Source organism: Natator depressus, chromosome 7 (genome assembly GCF_965152275.1).
Source record: "Natator depressus isolate rNatDep1 chromosome 7, rNatDep2.hap1, whole genome shotgun sequence".
Lineage (NCBI taxonomy): Eukaryota > Metazoa > Chordata > Testudines > Cheloniidae > Natator > Natator depressus.
The window spans coordinates 39,519,869-39,540,317 of record NC_134240.1 but is presented as its reverse complement, the minus strand read 5'-3'; the positions used below and the strand labels follow the sequence as shown (position 1 = coordinate 39,540,317).

The following is a 20,449-nucleotide window of genomic DNA, read 5'->3' as shown; positions in this document are numbered from 1 at the left end:
TCCTCACATTGTTGTGTAGCACCATTCTGGTGATCTTTGGTCTGGTGATATTAAATGATGAAGAGGGTTATGTCCAGCTCTTTTTCACTGGACTTGGTGTGTTGATCAGACTTGATGTATTGGAAGATTTGCTGTCTGAAAATTGTATCCTGCTGGACATTACACCTTTGATCCCAAATCATATACAAAGTAATACAATACTGGGGTGACGTATTACTGCCACTTTAATTAGGAGGCAGTTAACTGGATGCTATCACCCAGTGGATCAAGAACTGGAATGGGAGACAGAAAAACTGGGTTCTGTTCCAAGTTTTGCCATTCACTTACTGTGTGACCTTGAACATGTCACTTAATCCCCCCGTGTCTTGGTTTACCCAGCTAGAAAAATGAGGATGATAATTACCCATCTTGGTAAACCCCTTTAAGGTATATGCATAATCAATACTATATCAGGACTAGTAATTAATGTTAGATACAGCATAGTATATTAAGACTAGTTACACATTTTTAAATATTTGAAATGACATCTGAGTTTTCTAAATTTTAGGAAAAACTGATATAAAGTTCAGTGATGTTCAGAAAAATGATTGTGTGTTTGTGTGTGTGTGTGTATAACTACTTCTATGTTTACTTTCTTTCAATATCATTAAGTAGCTCAGGTTGCAAACCAGAAGAAGATTTTTTTTAAACTGCCAGTATTACAAACTCAACCTGAGTTATGAAAATCAGCATGAAGCCAGAGTAAATGGGCTTTGCATAGAGGAACTGCCTTCCCCTCCACACCAGGAAGTAGGGCACTGGGAACTTCAGCAGTGAGCTATGATCCATGGGTTACTGCAGATGCTGAAGCCCACCATGTCCACTCCCCCCATTTGGAGTCAGTGGTTCCTCTGCAATGGGTTGGTCCGCTCACCATGCTCTAACTCTCTGCCCACATAGATCCCAATCCTATGGTGCACCAAGAATCTCTTCTGTTTCCCTGCTCCCTCCCATGCAGTAGGAAAGAGACATTGCTGTAGGATTTGGGATCTTCCATTCCTGCCGAGAGCAGCCACTGCATTCTGGCCTTCACTCTTCTGCCTTCTTGCAGCATCAGCAATGCTAAAAATTCTGAAATCTGCAGCTGGCTGAGAATATGTGCAGAGGATTTGAACTGCAGCTTTCCTCAAAGATTTATCCTTTTCCCCAGGTTGTCCAACTCTCACATGAGACCTTGTAGCAAACATGGGCTCAGCACGTTGATGCTACATAACTCTCTATCTCTGCATGGGCACTGCAAGTTCAGCCTCTGTTCTGGAGGAAAGTTTGAACAATATTGCCAGCTGGGTGCATGGGAGCTACTTTACCCTGAGCTAAGCCTGGGGAAATGGAAATATTGCTGCTGGGTAAAGCTCTTTGTCATGAGGATGCTCTCTCTTCCTTTGGTTCATCACTTACGGAAGGGACTCATTAGCCGATACAAAGTCAGAAGAGGTCTCTAGACACCATGCTGAAGCTCACCCTTCCTACACAAAGCCCCCTAGGTTGGACATGGTTCAATAGTGTTTCTTTCTTTTTCCAGTTGAACCAGGCTGCACTCGTATTTGGCACATCAAAACCTCACAGCAGCAACATTTCCCCCATGTGAGCACAGGGCTGGATTGTTGTAATTCCCTTGCAGCTGGACTTCTCCACTGCTGGCACCTTCTGCAGCACATGTGCCCCACCAGCTTGAACTACAGTTTCCAAAGGAGGCCTACCATGTGTTCTTTGGCTGCCCATTGATTTTTGAGATGCCCTGTTGATTTTTGAATGGTATAGGCCCCGGCTATGCTTGAGACATCTTTCTTAAACTTGGCCTGATGCATATCTGACCCCACTTGTTGCTGAAGGTTCCCATCACTGCATCGCATCCTATGTGAGTAGGTGGCAGGGCCTTTGCTGTGGGAGGGGTCTAGAGGATAGAACCCATTTCCCCTGAAATCCATCTTTCTCTGTTCCTTTAAAAAACATTTTAAAATATTGTTATGTCAAGGGTGCTTTCTACTTTTGATCATAATTGCTTACTTGGATAGCTATTTCCTTCCCTCCCCACACCACATTGCCTTTTGCCCTTTATCACCCTGTCTGCGTGGACACCCTTGACTACTGGATTTTTTTGTTGTTGATCTTTTAGAGGGTGGTCTTTTAGGTAAATGTGTTTCAGTTCTTTTCGGGCAGTGCTTGGGGGCCTGCAGTGTAAGTACATTGGTTTAGTAAATCATGGGACCGATTGTGCATTACTACATCATCTAATTTTACAAACTTTCTATCGTTGGAAGATAAGGTAATGAAACTGGCTTTGCATAATGATAATAATTATAATATATTGAAATACAGTATAAAAGGCATCCCATGCTGATTTAGTACAGGAGAGGCAATTTTCTATTAATATAAGGGATGTCCCTTGTAATATGGCAATCCTACCCCACACCCTCCCTCAGTCTGCAGAGCAGGAGTCCCTGAAAAACACTGAACAGGGCTCTCATCTTTGTAAGGAAGCAAAGGGAAGTATAAAGAACCTTGTGTGTGGGTTTTTTTTTATGGTTTATTAACATTGCTTCAGTGAATTAAAATAGAAACAGCTATTCCAACATGTTAGTATTTTTAAAATTGGAAAAATGTGCCTGCTTTGTAGCACAGGATGTTACTGAGCTGCCATACACAAGAATCAGGCCTAACGCCGGGAAGAGGGGTGCTATGAAGTCAACACAGGCTCCTTTTGCCGGCTGAGGGGTCAGGCTGACATGCTAATAATGGAGTTGTATTTAGTCTTGCTCAGGTGATGTGATGGTGAAAATGAGGCAAGGCCTTGAGGGTGGAAAGTGTGAGGTAGGAAGAAAAGGGGGAATCTTTTAGGCTGTAGGAGCCCACAGGAAAACAACAAAAGATGAAACAGAGATTTTCCTGGCTTTCTAGAACTCTAGACTGAGTGTGTCTGCCATTGTGATGAATGGATTAGAGATGGGAAAGATACCTATCTACAACAATAGCTGTTAAGCTTCTGGAAATAGAGCTTTAACAATCAATTGGTGCTTAATTTAAAATGCCTGTTATCCACTGCAATGCATAAATCCTCTTATTTTCCATTGTGCCAAATTGCTTGTACATGAGTCAAACAGGTTATTGCTGTTTGTCTTAAATACAATCTGTGATGGTCTTGCCAAAGAAGCTCAATCACATTGTAGCATACACTCTGAAATTGCCTCAGACTTTTGATCCCACGTAATTTGTCAGATCAGTATCATTAATGAAATTCTGCTTCTGCTTTTCCTTAGTGTTGAGTAGCCATTTACACACTAAAAGCCTGATCCTGCAAGATCTTTGCACTAGGTCTTTGGACAATTTTGCTTACACCAAGTCTAAAATGAATCTTTTAGAATTGGCTAGGGTTTTTTTTTCAGTTATATAGTGATAATGGGATTTCACTGAAGCCAATAGGGTTGCACTGGTATAATAGGAAGCAGAATTTGTCCCAAATGGGCCAAGTCCCTTCAATTCTAAAATTGTATGACTGACCACTAATCTGTCTCTGGAGACAGCCATGCTGACATATGAAAATCTCTCCAGACTGAAATGCTGTTCACCCTGGGACTATTCATAATGAGAATACTCCTTTGCACAGGGATAGATTGTCTCATCTCATAGATCCTGCCTAGCAGAAGTAAAAAAGTTTACAGGTAGGAGTGTGCACAGTGCAGGGCGGGGCCTCCACTCTCTTTCCTAGGAACATAGTACTGTGCAGTGTCCTAGCAATGGAGGCATGAAAGAAGCTGTGTTGCCTCCCCTCCACACCCCCACACCCCAAAAAATGCTGCAAAAATGTGTGTATCCACGGTGTACAAGGGAAGCAAAATGTAAATCTGCCTTGAGCAATTTTAAAATATGCCTTCTCCCACATATAAGGGCAGTGCACTGAGGTGAGAGAGATCGCCTCCTGGTTCGCATGAAGTGCATGTGTGTCCAGGTGGGGAGCAGGTGACAGTATTGTCCATTATGCACAACTGGAAGAACAGTGAGTTCCAGCTGTCACAGGACAGTCTGGGTGTGGTGTGCTCTGCTCCAGGACAGTGCTGTCTGTTTTAACTCCATGGCAAGACTCTGTGTGAATGCTGTGTTCTCTGTGGCTCTTTCCCAGCATGCTTGGGGCATGTTATACTCTCATGTATTTTGTTTTAAAAATGTATGGCACGTGGGACTCTGCACTGCCCTTGCCTGGGTAGGAGAAATATCTGTTCTCCACATACAGGCCTTGGCGTGGTTTCCTTGATAGTGGTAGGATGGAATTGGAACTCCTGTTTTGATGCATCATTTTAAACAATGGCCTTAAGTGAATCCACTGGCCCTTTTCCCTGTGGAGAGGAGGTTGGAAGTAACAACAGCTGTGAAGGCTGCTGCTGCCTTGATGCTCAGCTAGCAGCCATGGAGCAGAGAACGGGCAGGAGGAATTTTCCTCCTCCAGTCTTCCCCAAGGTACAGCCAGGCTATTTGGGGAGTGTGCTGGGCCCAGGATCTGCCATTGCATGAAAAATGCAGTTTTAATCTTTTTAGTGTAGAAGATCATCTTGCTACAAGCAAGCAAGATTGTAAGATAAATCAAACCTTGAACACCAGTCTCCTGTCTTATGGTACAGCTTTGTTGCAAGATTTGCTCTCATCGAGTCGGTGAGTTCAGCTGTGATTGCATGCCATGTGCAAAGCTCCTGCTGGACTTGGGCATGCATTCATGATGAGAAGAGTGAGCTGAAATTCTGGGTCAGTAGAGGAAGTGAGCTGCAACTTACATTCCAGAGACAGTTTTTTCCCCCACTCAGATGAAGTTTTCAAAAAAGGGCAGAGTGAAAAAGTCAGTTAAAAAATGTGGGAAGCTTTGCATTGCAAATACAGAACTGTGCCTGTACTACAGCATTCACGGGGGCAAGCAGTTTAACTCCCTCTTTGAACCCTGAAAATGATAGGGGACTGAATGGCTCAGGAATGGGGTACAGCACCTACCACTGTGAGGTCACCAGCTCAAATCTTAACCACTTCAGCCGTGAGCAAACACTCACAGCATCTCAGTTTTCCTGTTGCCTTCAGTGGGCACTGGTTCAGGCCACTGATGCTGACTAACCTTAGTCCAGTTCTTAGTGGAAAGCTGTCCACCATAGGCAGTGGGTACCGTAGTCTGGGGGAGGCTGTGCCTCCCCGAACAGCCTAGTGTGGCCCCGCCCATGCTCCGCCCCCAAGCCAGGCTCCCTCCTGCAGTTTCCAGTGGTCTTCCCTGGCCCAATCTGTCTGGTGTCTGGTATCTGGTGCTGGGGCCGTGCTGCCCGCTCGGACCGCCTGGCGCACTGGGGCTGGGGCCTTGTCCCCTAGCTCCCCGGCGCTGGGGCCGGGAGTCATGGTGGGGTGCTCTGAGCTCCTGGTAGGTAGGAAGGGCAGAAGGGGAGGGAGAGAGGGGGCGGAGGGGGAGGGGTGATGCCTCAGGCACAAAGGGAAGGGTCGGGGGCTAGCCTCCTCCAACAGCTGGGTCACCAGCCGCCCATACTGTCCACGTCATAGTTGACCCTAATTTGAACAGTGCCAATAGGGAGTCCAAGACCTGACTGGAGACTACACTGGCTTTATATCCCAGAAGGTGGCCCCTCCAGGTTAGGCACATGGCAGGGTGGAGGAGTTTGCAGTGCATCTCTCCATGCAGTGTCCGTTCTATGGATAAATAGAAAACTTTGTTCCCTCATGCTGCAAATCTGGTATCTTTCATGGGCATTGTATTCAGTAGTCCCTAGAGTGTGAGGGACAGGCGGGAGGAGAATAGAACTCATGGGCCATCATGAGTGACCAGGGGACGGCAAACAGGGGAGTTTGAGAGTGGGAGAAGGAGATCCCTCTGATGAATGAACAAGGTGTGAGTACTATTCTTGGGGTGAGTGAGTTTGTTTGGCTGTTCGTGTTTTTCTTTCTCTTTCAGGTTATTTCAGTTACAGAGTCAGTTGGGATTGTGTGTCGGGGGGGACTGTTTGAGCCTCTGCTCCCTGGATTATCCTTGATCATCTTTGATCAGCCTCAATCAGCCTTGTGATCACCCTCCCCCGTGTGATTAATGAGGGGGTGGGGCTGACCTAGGAGAGATGGCCTTAAAAGACAGACGCTAAGCGACCAAGGAAAGCTAGCAAAGTGGGGACCGCAAACAGGGGACTTTGGGAGGGAGTTTGTGGGAAGGAGACATAATAAAATCGCTGTGGTTAGGAAGGGCTGCATCGCCAGTGCCAATGCCGCTCCTGTCTCCTCCACCTACGCCTGTATCCAGACAGACAACCTAACCATGGATGCTTCTACCCAGATCCTGGTGTGGATTTGCAGAGACTGTGGCCTAGATTTCCCACTCACAGACATCCAGGCTGGGAGGCTGTGGGGATCATCCAGTGTGAAATATGCCTGCTTGTGGAATCGCTCAGGAAGCAGGTGGGAGAGCTACAGGAGAAGGTGGCTAGGCTGAGGAGCATCTATGCCCACAAGGAAGTCCTTGAAAGCATTCATATGGAGCCAAAGCTGAAGAAGCTATCATAGGACTGCTGTCACACCACCAGGGGGAGGAGGATATGGCTTTCTCACAGGGAAGACACTGGCTGCTGGTTATTTCTGGCAGCAGGCAGTGCTCCATCCCTAGTCCCAACCTATCCACCATGGGGATGGAAAACCGATATGCTGCCCTGGCAACAAGCGATGAGGAGAAGCCATGTGCCCCCAAGGCTGGGAGGATGGCAGCCACCACTCCCAGGCGGAAACGTGGGGTAGTGGTGGTTAGTGACTCTCTTCAGAGGGGGACGGAGGCACCCATCTGTCACCCTGACATGGCATCCCGGGAGGTATGCTGCTTGCCAGGGGCCCCTATCCGAGACATTATGGAGGGATTGTCAAGGATCATCCAGTCTTCTGACTACTACCCCATGCTACTCATCCACGTGGGCAGTAATGATACTGTGAGGTATGACCCATACAGGGCTCTGGGAGTACAGGTGAAGGAGTTGGGAGCACAGATGCTGTTCTCTTTGATCCTTCTAGTCAAGGGTAGGGACCCAGGCAGAGACAGATGCATCCTGGAGGTGAATGCCTGGCTGCGAAGATGGTGTCAGCCAGGTGGGCTTTGGCTTCCTTGACCACCAGATGCTGTTCCAGGAGACGGTCTGCTAAACAGAGATTTGGTCCACCTATCGAGGAAGGGGAAGACCATATGTGCATACAGACTGGCTAACCTAGTGAGGAGGGCTTTAAACTAGGTTCAAAGGGGGCAGGTGACCAAAGCCCACAGGTAAATCAAAAACATGGAGACCTGAGAAAGGGTCAAAATCTGGGGGGAGCATGAGCTGTTATAGCAGGGATAAGGGGGAGAGAAGACAGAACTGGGGGACGGGGGAATCAGATCAGTACCTTATATGTCTGTCTATATACTAATGCAAGAAGTATGGGGAATAAGCAGGAAGAACTCAAAATGCTAGTAAATAAACACAACTGTGACATAGTTGGCATCACAGAGACTTGGTGGGATAATACACATGACTGCAATATTGGAATAGAAGGGTACAGCTTGCTCAGGAAAAAGGGAGGAGTATGTAGGGACAAAATTAGAAAGACCAAGGCAAAGAATGAGATCAAACTAGAGATATAAAGGGTCACAAAAAACATTCTACAAATACATTACAAGCAAGAGGAAGACCAATGCAGGATAGGCCCATTACTCAGTGGGGGGCGGGGGGAAACAATAACAGAAAATGTGGAAATGGCAGAGATGCTTAATGATTTCAGTTTTCACCAAGAATGTTGGTGGTAATAGGATGTCTAACATGGTGAATGCCAGTGAAAATGAGGTAGGATCAGAAGCTAAAATAGGGAAAGAACAAGTTAAAAATTATTTAAACAAATTAGATGTCTTCAAGTCACCACGGCCTGATAAAATGCATCCTAGAATACTCAAGGAGCTGACTGAGGAGATATCAGAACCGTTAGCGATTATCTCTGAAAAGTCATGGAAGATGGGAGAGATTCCAGAAGATTGGAAAAGGGCAAATATAGTGCCCATCTATAAAAAGGGAAATAAGGACAACCTGGGGAATTACAGACCAGTCAGCTTAACTTCTGTACCCAGAAAGATAATGGAGCAAATAATTAAGCAATCAATTTTCAAACATATAGAAGATAATAAAGGTCATAAGTAACAGTCAGCATGGATTTGTCAAGAACAAATCATGTCAAACCAACCTGATAGCTTTCTTTGACAGGGTAACAAGCCTCATGGATGTGGGGGAAGTGGTAGATGTGGTATATCTTCACTTTAGTAAAGCTTTTGATACTGTCTCACATGACCTTCTCATAAACAAACTAGGGAAATGCAACCTAGATGGAGATACTATAAGGTGGGTGCACACCTGGTTGGATAAACGTTCCCAGAGAGTAGTTATCAATGGTTCACAGTCATGCTGGAAGGGCATAATGAGTGGGGTCCCGCAGGGATCAGTTCTGGGTCCGCTTTTGTTCAATATCTTCATCAATGATTTAGATAATGGGATAGAGAGTACACTTATAAAGTTTGCGAACAATACCAAGCTGGGAGGGGTTACAAGTGCTTTGGAAGATAGGATTATAATTCAAAATGATCAGGACACACTGGAGAAATGGTCTGAAGTAAATAGGATGAAATTCAATAAGGAGAAATGCAAAGTGTTCCTTCCTAAGTGGAGTAATCTGTTGCACAAATACAAAATGGGAAATGACTACCTAGGAAGGAGTACTATGGAAAGGGATCTGGGGATCATAGTGGATTACAAGATAAATATGAGTCAACAGTGTAACACTGTTACAAAAAAGGCAAACATTCTGTATTAGCAGGAGTGTGGTAAAAGCAATTCTTCCACTCTACTCCACGCTGATTAGGCCTCAACTGGAGTATTGTGTCCAGTTCTGGGAGCCACATTTCAGGAACGATGTGGACAAATTGGAGAAAGTCCAGAGAATAGCAACAAAAATGATAAAGTTCTAGAAAACATGACCTATGTGGGAAGATTGAAAAAATTGGGTTTGTTTAGTCTGGAAAAGAGAAGACTGAGACGGGACATGATAACAGCTTTCAAGTACATAAAAGGTTGATACAAGGAGAAGGGAGAAAAATTGTTGTTCTTAAACTCTGAGGATGGGACAAGAAACAATGGCCTTAAATTGCAGCAAGGGTGGTTTAGGTTGGACGTTAGGAAAAACTTCCTAACTGTCAGGGTGGTTAAGCACTGGAATAAATTGCCTAGGGAGGTTGTGGAATCTCCATCATTGGAGATTTTTAAGAGCAGGTTAGACAAACACCTGGAAGGGATGGTCTAGATAATACTTAGTCCTGCCATGAGTGCAGAGGACTGGAGTAGATGACCTCTTGAGGTCCCTCCAGTCCTACCATTCTATGATTCTTTGTTAGATTTGGGTATTAATAAAAGGTATATTAAGAAAGATCAGAGGCAGGGGTGGGACCATCGCCCCAAGCTGGAGCGCAGGTTAGCAGTGAGGGAAGCTGTGCCCATGAGGAATGAGTTGTGAGGAGAGATTTTGAGAAGGAACAGGACCAGCATCTGCTGCCCAGGCAGATGGAGGCTGTGCCAGGTGTAAGGGGTGGCAGGAATGGTGGGGGCGGGGGGGGATCAGAAAGAGATGAGGGCAGCACTGGATACCAACTGCCCAGGGACAGAAAGACTCTAAAGAGCAGAGGATGCCTGCTAACTGTGGGGGACCCCACTGGGTAGGATGGGGGCCTAACTGGCCCTGGTGCTCCCTTCACCCAAGTAAAAAGAAAAGGAGGACTTGTGGCAACTTAGAGACTAACCAATTTATTTGAGCGTATTTGACCTACAGCTCACTTCATCGGATGCATCACCCAAGTAGTAACTGATTAATAATAAACAGCAGCTGGTGCAAGGGCTGGGGTTCTGAGCCCTTCCAGAACTGGGTTTGGCTGTGGGCTACAGCTCTTCCCACTGCTGCCAGCACCACCGCGGCTCTCCCCTGACAAGCACAGCTGGAAGCTACTGCAGTGAGCTCCCCTTCCCCTACCTGCTCACAGCTCCCTCCTGTCCCGGGCTGCTCTTTGGGGCTGGGTGCAGGCTACCTGCCTTGCCTGGAGAGCTCGGAAACACCCCCCGCCCGACACACACAGCTAGAAAGAGTGTGTGTGGGGGGGGGGAGGGGGCTGATGGTCAGTGGCAGGGGCGGGGGAGCGAGCGGGCTGGGATGCTCCAGATGCGATGCAGGGCGGAGGAGGCGGTGGGCAGACGGCACTGGGTGGAGGGGGGAGGCGGGTGTTATACCATCGCTCCCGGAAAGGCTGAGCAGTTGCAAATTCTCCTCCGCCGCGTGGGTAGCAGGGAGCGTCCCATCCCCTGCAGCCGGGAACCGGGCAGCAGCTGACAGAGAGAGGATAAGGCGCCCCTTACCCCTGCCCTCCTTGCACCCTCCGTCCCCTGCCTGCCTGCGCCGCCGCCGGGCGCCTGCAGCTTCTCGGCTCCAGTGCAACAGGGCGGACGGTGGCAGCCCACGGGGATCCGCTCAGAGCCCAGCCGAGACCCAGCGACCCTGCCCCTCTCGCATCAGCACACGCAGAGCCCTGGGTGAGTAGTGGGGGCGCCTGCTCTTCCGGGGGGCCCAGGAACCATTCTTCCCCTTCCCCCTTGTATCTGTGTGGAGCTGGAAGGTGTATGAGGCTGCAGGTCAGATGTGCTTGGGCTGGTCTCAGTGATGGCTGAGAGGTTTGCAGAGCTGGGATCCTAGCAAGGGGAGGGATTTCTGAAAGGTGGCCGTCTGGGGGTCTTTAATTCTCCTTACTGCACCTAAATGATCCCACACCTTTTTGGGGTAGGGGGAACTTGTCTGATCTAGCAAAGTTGGCATCTCCTTCACTTTTAGCACCTTCTAGCAAACCCCTGTATATTTATAGGACATGCAAAGCCAAAGATCAGATGAGGGATTTGTGAGTGGTCATTTGTTGTTTTGTGAAAGTGATTTAAAAATCCATACTTCTTTCTTATCCCTTCCCCCCCAGGCTGCACAGAGTCATGACCGCCGAAAAGACTATTCCCATAATTAATGGCAAGCCAGAAGATACTTTGGACCCTGAAGCCTCAAGTACCAACCTGGTCCACAGCAATGATAAGAAAGTGCACGAAAGAGGCCACTGGAACAATAAGGTTGAATTTGTGCTTTCTGTGGCAGGGGAGATTATTGGGTTGGGAAATGTGTGGAGATTCCCATATCTTTGCTACAAGAATGGAGGAGGTAAGATGGCATCACATGTAGATTCACAGCTCACCATAAACACATGGTAAATAAACAGTAAACAAATGCTTTTGAGGTGACTTCTTGCATTGGTTGTAAAAAATGGGTGTTTATAAGAGGACTTCAGTGCTCACGCCGCTATGGAAGCATTAAGGATTGTGTGGCTGTGTAAAATTATGGAATATTTTACTTATTTTTTTGGAAAATGTTTTGCAATTTCCTTTTGCAAGTTTTTTGCATCTAAGAAATGTCATGTTTTTGTGAAGACAGTAATGCACTTACAAAATCTTGTGAAATTAAGTGGAAACCACATTGTACAAAAATGGCCAATGTGACTCAAAACTATTTGCACCCAAATGGTCCCATTTTAGTACAAACATCTCATGAAAAAGAGACTAGTACACTATTAAAATGGGACTACATACTATATGTTTTTGTGCATGTAAACATATACACATGCTTATTCTCCCAAAAACTAAACAAAACAAGAACAAACAAAAAAATCCTATTAGGAAAAGCTACAATATAAAGTAATTGTTTATTTTCCAAAACAAGGTACTTAGCAAAGTACAATTGGTTTTATTTTTTTTTTCTAATGGTTTAATGGCTACATGGCAATCAAGGACTGAACTTCTAGGAGGATTGTTTTCTTATCATACCTGCATCATTGGTTTGTTCTGTGTTAAATCAGAGTCCCTTTAAATCAATTGCACCCAAGTTTGTTCGCTTATTTTCTCCCCAGATAGGGTAGGAAAGGACGTTGAATTTGTTAGTTGCAGAAAGGATACTAGTCACTTTATTAAATATTAGAAATAACATTAGATACATGAAGTTGTGGAAGACAATAATAGAATGTAACTTAAGGGAGAAAAGCCCAAGTTCAGGTTATGCAAAACATAGCATATTTTACGTATTATTTATAGCTTGTATGAAACACATAGGATATAATACAGTTATGAATAAACACTAAGCCTGTGATATAGCTACCAGTGGAACAAAGATTAATCAAAATAAAAAGTAGTTTAGGAATATGGTCAGCTGGATACAGACACTCTTCCAATTCAGGCCTAAAACAGTAGTAAAAGCAGATAGCTTAGGAAGAAAGCAATGTGCTTGGTAGCTGATATGTACACATGCATAAAAAGACCTATTCATCAGTAGGTTTTCTCTGCCAACAATGCCAAATTTATCTCCATTGTCACTCCTCTGAGTAACACCAGGGATAATACTGACCCATTTTTGTTTGGTACATTTCTAAAGACTACTGTGCAGTAGTAGGTATGTTGGCTTTATAATGTGGCTTTAGTTCCTTTTATTCCTGCACTTTGGCAAAAATGAGATAAAAATAACTCTGCTGTTCTTAAGATGGTGCATGTTGATTTCTGGTAGTGCTTTTATTATATAAAGATAACAATCTGGGCATGAAATGCAGAACATATTTGATGCTAATTTGTAAGAATTGTCCCAAGGGTTTTTCTGAGAAGGTGGAAGAAAACTTTGAGAAATAACATTTTGAACACACCCTTATTCCCGTGGTACCCTTTATATACTTGTTACTTACATGTGTAGTATATCTGCATATTCTAGCTAGTCAAAATGTGAAATTTCCATTTTCATAAATGTTAGCTTCACATTGAAAATACTTCAGTCGTGTTTGCTGTGTAATTAGATGGAAACACATGTAAAACAAATAATAAACTCCAGCATCCTAAAGACAGAATGTAATGAAAAAAATCTGACAAAATCCTGGCACCATTGATGCCAATGGCAACACTTTGTTACCTTCAGTGGGGTCAGGATTTCACCCAATCTGCTCTCAGCTCTTTGTGCAACCCCACTGAGCGTAGGTGCGATGCTGGAACTGAGATCAAAATTTGGTTTGTTTTATACATGCATCTATGTGTAAAATGCAGGTCAGGATTTGTGAAAGAGCCGTTTTAATTATCTCAGTTTGTTTATAAGCATGGGAATGTGGCTTATTGGTGATAGTTGATTGTCCAGTAAGATAAATTGCCTTTTATAATTTTAGATCACTTATTGTTTAGTTGGCTGACTGATAGTTTATGTGGAGAATAGAAAGCATGGTTCTTCTCTCAGCTACACTGGTGTAAATCTGTTGAAGTCAGTGGAGTCAGATCAGCATAAAACTGGTGTAAGTGAGAGGAGAATCAGTCCCAGAGAGTCAAATCTCACACTCCTGACTTAAACAGGTACTTATGCTAAAGTCATCAGGACTATGCATTCGAGTAGGCCAAGCAGGATTTGACCAGACCAGCAATTCTCAAACTGTGGAGGTTTTACTGGAGGGATCTGCAGAATTAAGTATTTGGAGAAACCATGCATTAGAGGTTGGGAGAGGCAATGGTCCCTGAAGAGACCTCTCTTTAGTTATGGGTCTGCAGACTGAAATTGCAGGTCCACATGATGCCATGCTATACTTCTGAAAAGCAAGCATACTTTGTTTTGTCTCCTGTTCTAGATCCAAGTGAATGAAACATAATTCAACATTGTAATTTCCTCTGCTTTTTTATGATTAAAACACAGAATCTCTGGTTATTTATACAACTAAAAAGTTGTCCTGAAACAAAGTTCAGAAACATTTGGCTGGCTGTGAAGATTCAGAAAGTAAGCACATATTATTGGAGACACAGTCTAAAAAGGCTAGTCAGTAAAGATACTTGCATTTTCAGAGAGCTGGTTCAGGGAGATGCCACTGCCACTAAAGCTCTGCAGTGTGTAGGAGAGGTGGAGTAGTGCGTGCTGTGGGTGGCAATATTTTAAAATACATACTGAATTAAAAAAGGGAATGCGACTGTGAATTTAACTTTGTCACTTTGAAATGGACCTCGTGCTGGTTTAATTATTTCATTTAGTCTTAAATGAAGCTCCAATTAAAGTATGCCAGGGTTGTATGTTCAGGAACCGCAGGCAATATGCTGAGACCTGCATTCTGCTCTCCGAACTCATGGTGAGTAGTGCCTTATTCTGCCAGTAGCCCTCCTGAAGCCAATGGAACTTTTCACAAGCACTACACCATGTGAGTAAAGGTGGCAGAAAATTAGGTCCTTTGAGTATTAGTTCACCTGGTTTGAATATGAATCGTCTGATCCATCACTGTGTTTATTAGCCATCTTTGGTATCTCTTCCTCCTCCAGATGTATTTCCTTCTTCCCTTGCTTGGGTCTAAACCTGCGGTCTTTGTGTGCTATAACTCACCCCTGGACTCATTAGCAGAGTAGTGTGCTGGATGGAGCTCTTTTTCTGTGTCTTCTCTTCTCACTTGCTCTCTTTGCAGTGAAAAAGCTTCATCTTGTTTTTAGCTACATGGGTTCTGTTCTCAATAAAATCCATGGGATTGGACCAAATGCAACTGAGATCAGAATTTGACCTAACACAGTTATCCTTTCTCACCTCTGTTAATGTATGTTAATGTATAACCCATTCTGATAATATTTATCATTCCATTTTTGCAGGTGTTGAATGTAAATATTTTTCAATATGACTAAACATTAAAGGAGTGTTTGTTTTCAAATTGTAAATTACAGTAGTGTACTATTTCTGCTATACCTTAGTCAATAAAGGAAAGAATGGTATTTACTACTGTATAACTCTTTGGCACTTACTGTACTTATATATTACATATTTCATATTTAATTTTTCCTGTGGGAAGCTCAGAAAGAGCATGGATGCTTTGTTATTTTTCTAGTGTGTGAAGTTAAATTTTTTAATTTCTGGTGTATATTTTCTTCTGATCAAAGGCTAAATCCTGTAAATAGTCCCATTGGTTCTCTGTCTATCTATATGATTCTCACTATCATAGTACCCAGTGCCTCACAATTCTTAATGGATTTTATCTTCACAATTAACCTGTGAGGCAGGGAAGTATTATTCCCATTTTAAAGATGGAGGGAGAACTGAGGCACAAGGTGGATAAGTGACTTGCCCATGATCATACAAGAAGTGTGAGGCGAAGCTGGAAATTAGATGCAGGTGTCTTGTCCTCTGGACAATACTGTAGGAGTAAAGTGAATAGACTAACCCATAGAAATTAAGTTTCAGAATTTAGGGCCTGACCCTTTCTCCCATGCGTTGTGCTTCCTCCATTGGCTTCAGTGGTACTACTCAAAGGAGTTAGGGTTTGTAGGATCCTTTCTTTGTTAAGGAAAGCAAATTTTTCATTTTTCTTTCAAGGATCTTTGTTTTCTCTAACCAGCTCCCCATTGATGTTTGCTTGTAGGTGCTTTCCTCATTCCATATGTGGTTTTCTTTATTTGCTGTGGAATACCAGTATTTTTCCTGGAGACCGCCCTGGGACAGTTTACTAGTGAAGGAGGTATTACATGTTGGAGAAAAGTTTGCCCGCTGTTTGAAGGTAACAACCAGTTCTTTGGGTTTTTTTTTTTTTAATGCATGATATGTTTCAGCAAAAATAATGTTAAGATATGCAGAAAAAAGTATGGTCTTGGTTTGAAAAGCAAACGGTTTCTGTAATTAATTTCTTTTCTTTATTTTTTTTTCTCCAGGTATTGGATATGCTACCCAAGTTATTGAAGCACATTTAAATGTTTATTACATCATCATTTTAGCATGGGCTATCTTCTATCTATTTAACTGCTTTACCACAGAGCTCCCTTGGGCCACTTGTGGACATGAATGGAATACAGGTATGTCCCCAGCAAACTTAATAGCTATAGAAATACTTGCAAGTACTTGATTGCTAAATTAAACTGTAGGGGCCAAATTTTTTGCTGGTAGAAATTGGCTTAGTTCCATTGAAATCAATGGACATGTGAAAATCACACAGCAGAGAATTTGGCCCACAATATTTACCAGCGTTTCCTGAAGAGTCCTGGTGTAGAACCTTGCTCATGCTTTTGTGGTGGCTTGTTTTTGTTGTTTGTTTTTTTTTTCTCAACATTGTATAGACATTTGTTCTTGTCAAAATGTAATGATACTGTACAGGATCAGAAGCCCTAGGCTTTTCTTAATTCTGAAAGATGCTATGGGCTAAATCTTGGGATCACGACTCAGGACCGTATCGTACTTTCACTTTTTTACACTCAGCGAATTCAGCTTAAAAACTGATGGCACAAGATGGCTCTCAGTTTTTCATCAGTCCTTATTCAGACAAACCCCCAGTGAAACCAGTGTGTGTCTTGCCTGCTTAAATACTGAGGGAAAAATTGAGTAAGGATCTTTGTATCTGAACTTTTTATTCAGAGATCTATAACTTTGTTGTATTGTATTTTCTGACTGTACCTGGGCCCACTCCTGCAAACCCTTAGCTGCACAAATAGGACTATTTGTGTGATTGACTGCTGTTGTGTGAGTGAGGGTTTGCAGGATAGGGCCCTGTATTTGGAAGGTTTATTCTAACATGGATATTCTTTTATCAATCTGAATGTTTAAGTACTGCATTTCACTTGAAATGAAGATCATAATGGTTAGTGGAAATGAATGCCCACTAATACTTTCATCCTCTTGTACAGTGTATTGGTTGTAGTTCTCATGCCATTGATTTTTTTCCCATTCCACCCCTTATATTACTGTTTGCCCTCACCCTATCCTCACACCCTACTGTGGCTTTATGGCTTTGACTCACTTCCACTGGGCCCAATCCTGCATTCCATTCACACCCAAAACACTCTCTGAAGTCCATTCGGATGTGTTAAGAATCCAGGATCAGGCCAACTGGTGGTGGTAGGCTTCAGTGTCCTTTTTCTCTTCCATGCAGTGACACCTAGCCAGTACTGATCATTGTTCGAATAGTATGTGTCAACTCAATAATGCTGAGATGCTTTGATCTCGTCATCTTTTTTTCCCCTAACAGGGTACCAGAGAGTAACTTTCTCACTTGCCACATTAAGGCCAGTGGACATATGTTGCTGGCAGAAAGTGATTCCTGAGCCAACTGTTGGCATTGGGATTTGAACCTTAGTTAGCCAGTTGGAGCTGGCTGTATGTTTTAACTCCCTAGCAATCACACCAATTCAAAGCTTCTTCTGCCTCAAACACTGCATTGGCTCTTGCAATGGTAGCTTTTTATTCAAAAAGTACAGTAGGTGAATGTAACATGCTGTGCAGGAATATCTTCCTGGGATGAGTCTGTGTGACTCAACAACCAAAGTACATTGTAACAGAACTGACAATTCCATACTATTTTCAAATGCCGGGTAAGCCTTTGTTTGCTAAGGGTCAGTTCAGTTAGACTGGTGGCATTACATGATGAACATACTCTAAGCAGACAAGTGTATTGCAGATATCATAGCAAACTTTTTTTTGTTCTTTTATAGAAAACTGTGTGGAATTTCAGAAACTTAATATGAGCAACTGCAGTCAACTCTCTTTACAAAATGCCACGTCTCCAGTCATGGAATTCTGGGAGTAAGTGTACATAAACTTTCCTTTCCATTCAAGTATTGATTACCTTCCAGTATTTTTGACCATGCACAGCTAAGTCTGACTCCTGCAGCCATAGGTGCTGGTGCTGGGGGTGCGGCTGCATCCCTTGGCTTGAAGTGGTTGCCATTATGTACAGGGTTTACAGTTTGAGTCAATGTCTCTCAGCACCCCCACTATACAAATTGTTCCAGCACACCTGCCTGCAGCCCTTAGCGATGTGAAAAGCTCAACTGGAAACTGTTCTCACATATAGCAAGAAGGTCAGAGTAAGAGTTTTACTTGCTATGGGATAATGGAAAGGAGACTTTCTGTTCTGTGAATAACATTTTCTGTTTCCTATGGAGACATTATTTTGACATAGGGCTCAATCCTGCGCCTCTACAGTGCATGGGAGTTTTGCCACTGACTTCAGAGAGAGTAGTATCAAACCCATATTTGCTAGAAGATGGGGGAGAAAGCGGGTGATTTAAAATATTTGTTATCTAGTTCTTCAGCGCATCTTTTTATTGTAAGAGATGCCCAGTTTACATTATTTGAGATAACTGCTACAAGCTTTTCATAAAGGCAAAGTTGCAATGGTCTGTTAAGATACTACACCATACATTACTTGTTCACGAACTGGTTAATATTCTAAGAACCTGGCTAGAGATTCTGTCTTGCCAGCTAGGGAGCCCTCCTCTTCTGAGTATGCTAGGGAGGATGATTGAATTTCTAAATATCTATCCTCTTTTTGGTGCTTCTCTTGTGTAGGTACTTGGTGTAAAAGCTTTCTCATTACCAGGACACTCCCTGTTTTACTATACCACAATCTCATGGGAAGAATCCTCACATTTTTCCAGTAATGTGCAGTACAGAATCTAGCTGATAACAATAAAAAATAAATTAATATGTGGCTCTACTTAAAATGCAGATCCTTTACCAGAGCATTAAGTAAGCGGGTCAGGGGATCTCTAGGAAGCTGGCATGACAATTGGTATTTTAGCTATTGTCTTTCATTATTTTACAATGAAGAGTCTTACAATTATTTACTCATCCCTAATAATAATAGGAATGGTTTGAGTGTCTTGTATCTCCATGATTCTGATTTACTAGCTAACATAGTGATAGTGAATATCTATTGACAAACTGAAGGCTTCTTTTAGTGATTTTTTTACTTTGAATTGTATTAAATTGAGTATTTTTCAGTAATGGTTAATTTAACAAAGGGTATGTATAACTGTACATTTGTTCTGTGGAAGACAGTGTACATGCAAAGGACATGCAAAGATTGAAAGCATTGTTTTTAAAACAATGTCACTATTTAACATTACTAAGTATTTTAATGGCACGTTCTAATCACAGTAATCTGCAGACAGGACCTTATTCTGAAGCTGTTCAATGTATGGAGTCTTAATCACAGCACTTAGACATGGAAAATACTTATTAGGCCAATTATTAGGACCAGCTCCCAAGGGAGAGCTCTGCATTGACATAATTTACTTTCATGTCAGCAAAAAGAAAAGGAGTACTTGTGGCACCTTAGAGACTAACCAATTTATTTGAGCATGAGCTTTCGTGAGCTACAGCTCACTTCATCGGATGCATACTGTGGAAACTGCAAAGACATTATATACACAGAGACCATGAAACAATACCTCCTCCCACCCCACTCTCCTGCTGGTAATAGCTTATCTAAAGTGATCATCAAGTTGGGCCATTTCCAGCACAAATCCAGGTTTTCTCACCCTCCGCCCCCTCCCACACAAACTCACTCTCCTGCTGGTAATAGCCCATCCAAAGTGACCATTCTCTTCACAATGTGTATGATAATCAAGATGGGCCATTTCCTGCACAAATCCAGGTTCTCTCACCCCCTCACCCCCCTCCAAAAACCACACACACAAACTCACTCTCCTGCTGGTAATAGCTTATCCAAAGTGACCACTCTCCTTACAACGTGCATGAAAATCAAGGTGGGTCATTTTCAGCCCAAATCCAGGTTTTCTCACCCCCCCCGCCACCCACACACACACACAAACTCACTCTCCTGCTGGCAATAGCTCATCCAAACTGATCACTCTCCCCACAATGTGCATGACAATCAAGGTGGGCCATTTCCAGCATAAATCCAAGTTTAACCAGAACGTCTGGGGGGGGGGGAGGAAAAAACAAGGGGAAATAGGTTACCTTGCATAATGACTTAGCCACTCCCAGTCTCTATTTAAGCCTAAATTAATAGTATCCAATTTGCAAATGAATTCCAATTCAGCAGTTTCTCGCTGGAGTCTGGATTTGAAGTTTTTTTGTTGTAAGATAGCGACCTTCATGTCTGTGATTGCGTGACCAGAGAGATTGAAGTGTTCTCCGACTGGTTTATGAATGTTATAATTCTTGACATCTGATTTGTGTCCATTTATTCTTTTACGTAGAGACTGTCCAGTTTGACCAATGTACATGGCAGAGGGGCATTGCTGGCACATGATGGCATATATCACATTGGTGGATGTGCAGGTGAACGAGCCTCTGATAGTGTGGCTGATGTTATTAGGCCCTGTGATGGTGTCCCCTGAATAGATATGTGGGCACAGTTGGCAACGGGCTTTGTTGCAAGGATAGGTTCCTGGGTTAGTGGTTCTGTTGTGTGGTATGTGGTTGTTGGTGAGTATTTGCTTCAGGTTGGGGGGCTGTCTGTAGGCAAGGACTGGCCTGTCTCCCAAGATTTGTGAGTGTGTTGGGTCATCCTTCAGGATAGGTTGTAGAT

At 43.5% G+C, this 20,449-nt stretch overlaps 1 protein-coding gene across 2 annotated transcripts in view; it reads left to right on the top strand.

Moving 5' to 3' along the window:
- Positions 1-20,449, top strand: part of SLC6A11 (solute carrier family 6 member 11) — a 276,818-nt gene that overhangs the window by 84,841 nt on the left and 171,528 nt on the right. Inside the window, exons 1-5 of one of the 2 annotated variants that reach the window (XM_074958193.1) lie at positions 10,288-10,643; positions 11,075-11,307; positions 15,545-15,679; positions 15,831-15,971; positions 17,601-17,691. In XM_074958193.1, coding sequence (XP_074814294.1) covers positions 11,088-11,307; positions 15,545-15,679; positions 15,831-15,971; positions 17,601-17,691 — 587 coding nt within the window. In that variant the 5' untranslated portion in view covers positions 10,288-10,643; positions 11,075-11,087. Of the gene's footprint in view, positions 1-10,287; positions 10,644-11,074; positions 11,308-15,544; positions 15,680-15,830; positions 15,972-17,600; positions 17,692-20,449 lie in introns of those variants that run through there. The other variant, XM_074958192.1, reaches the window with a different exon arrangement.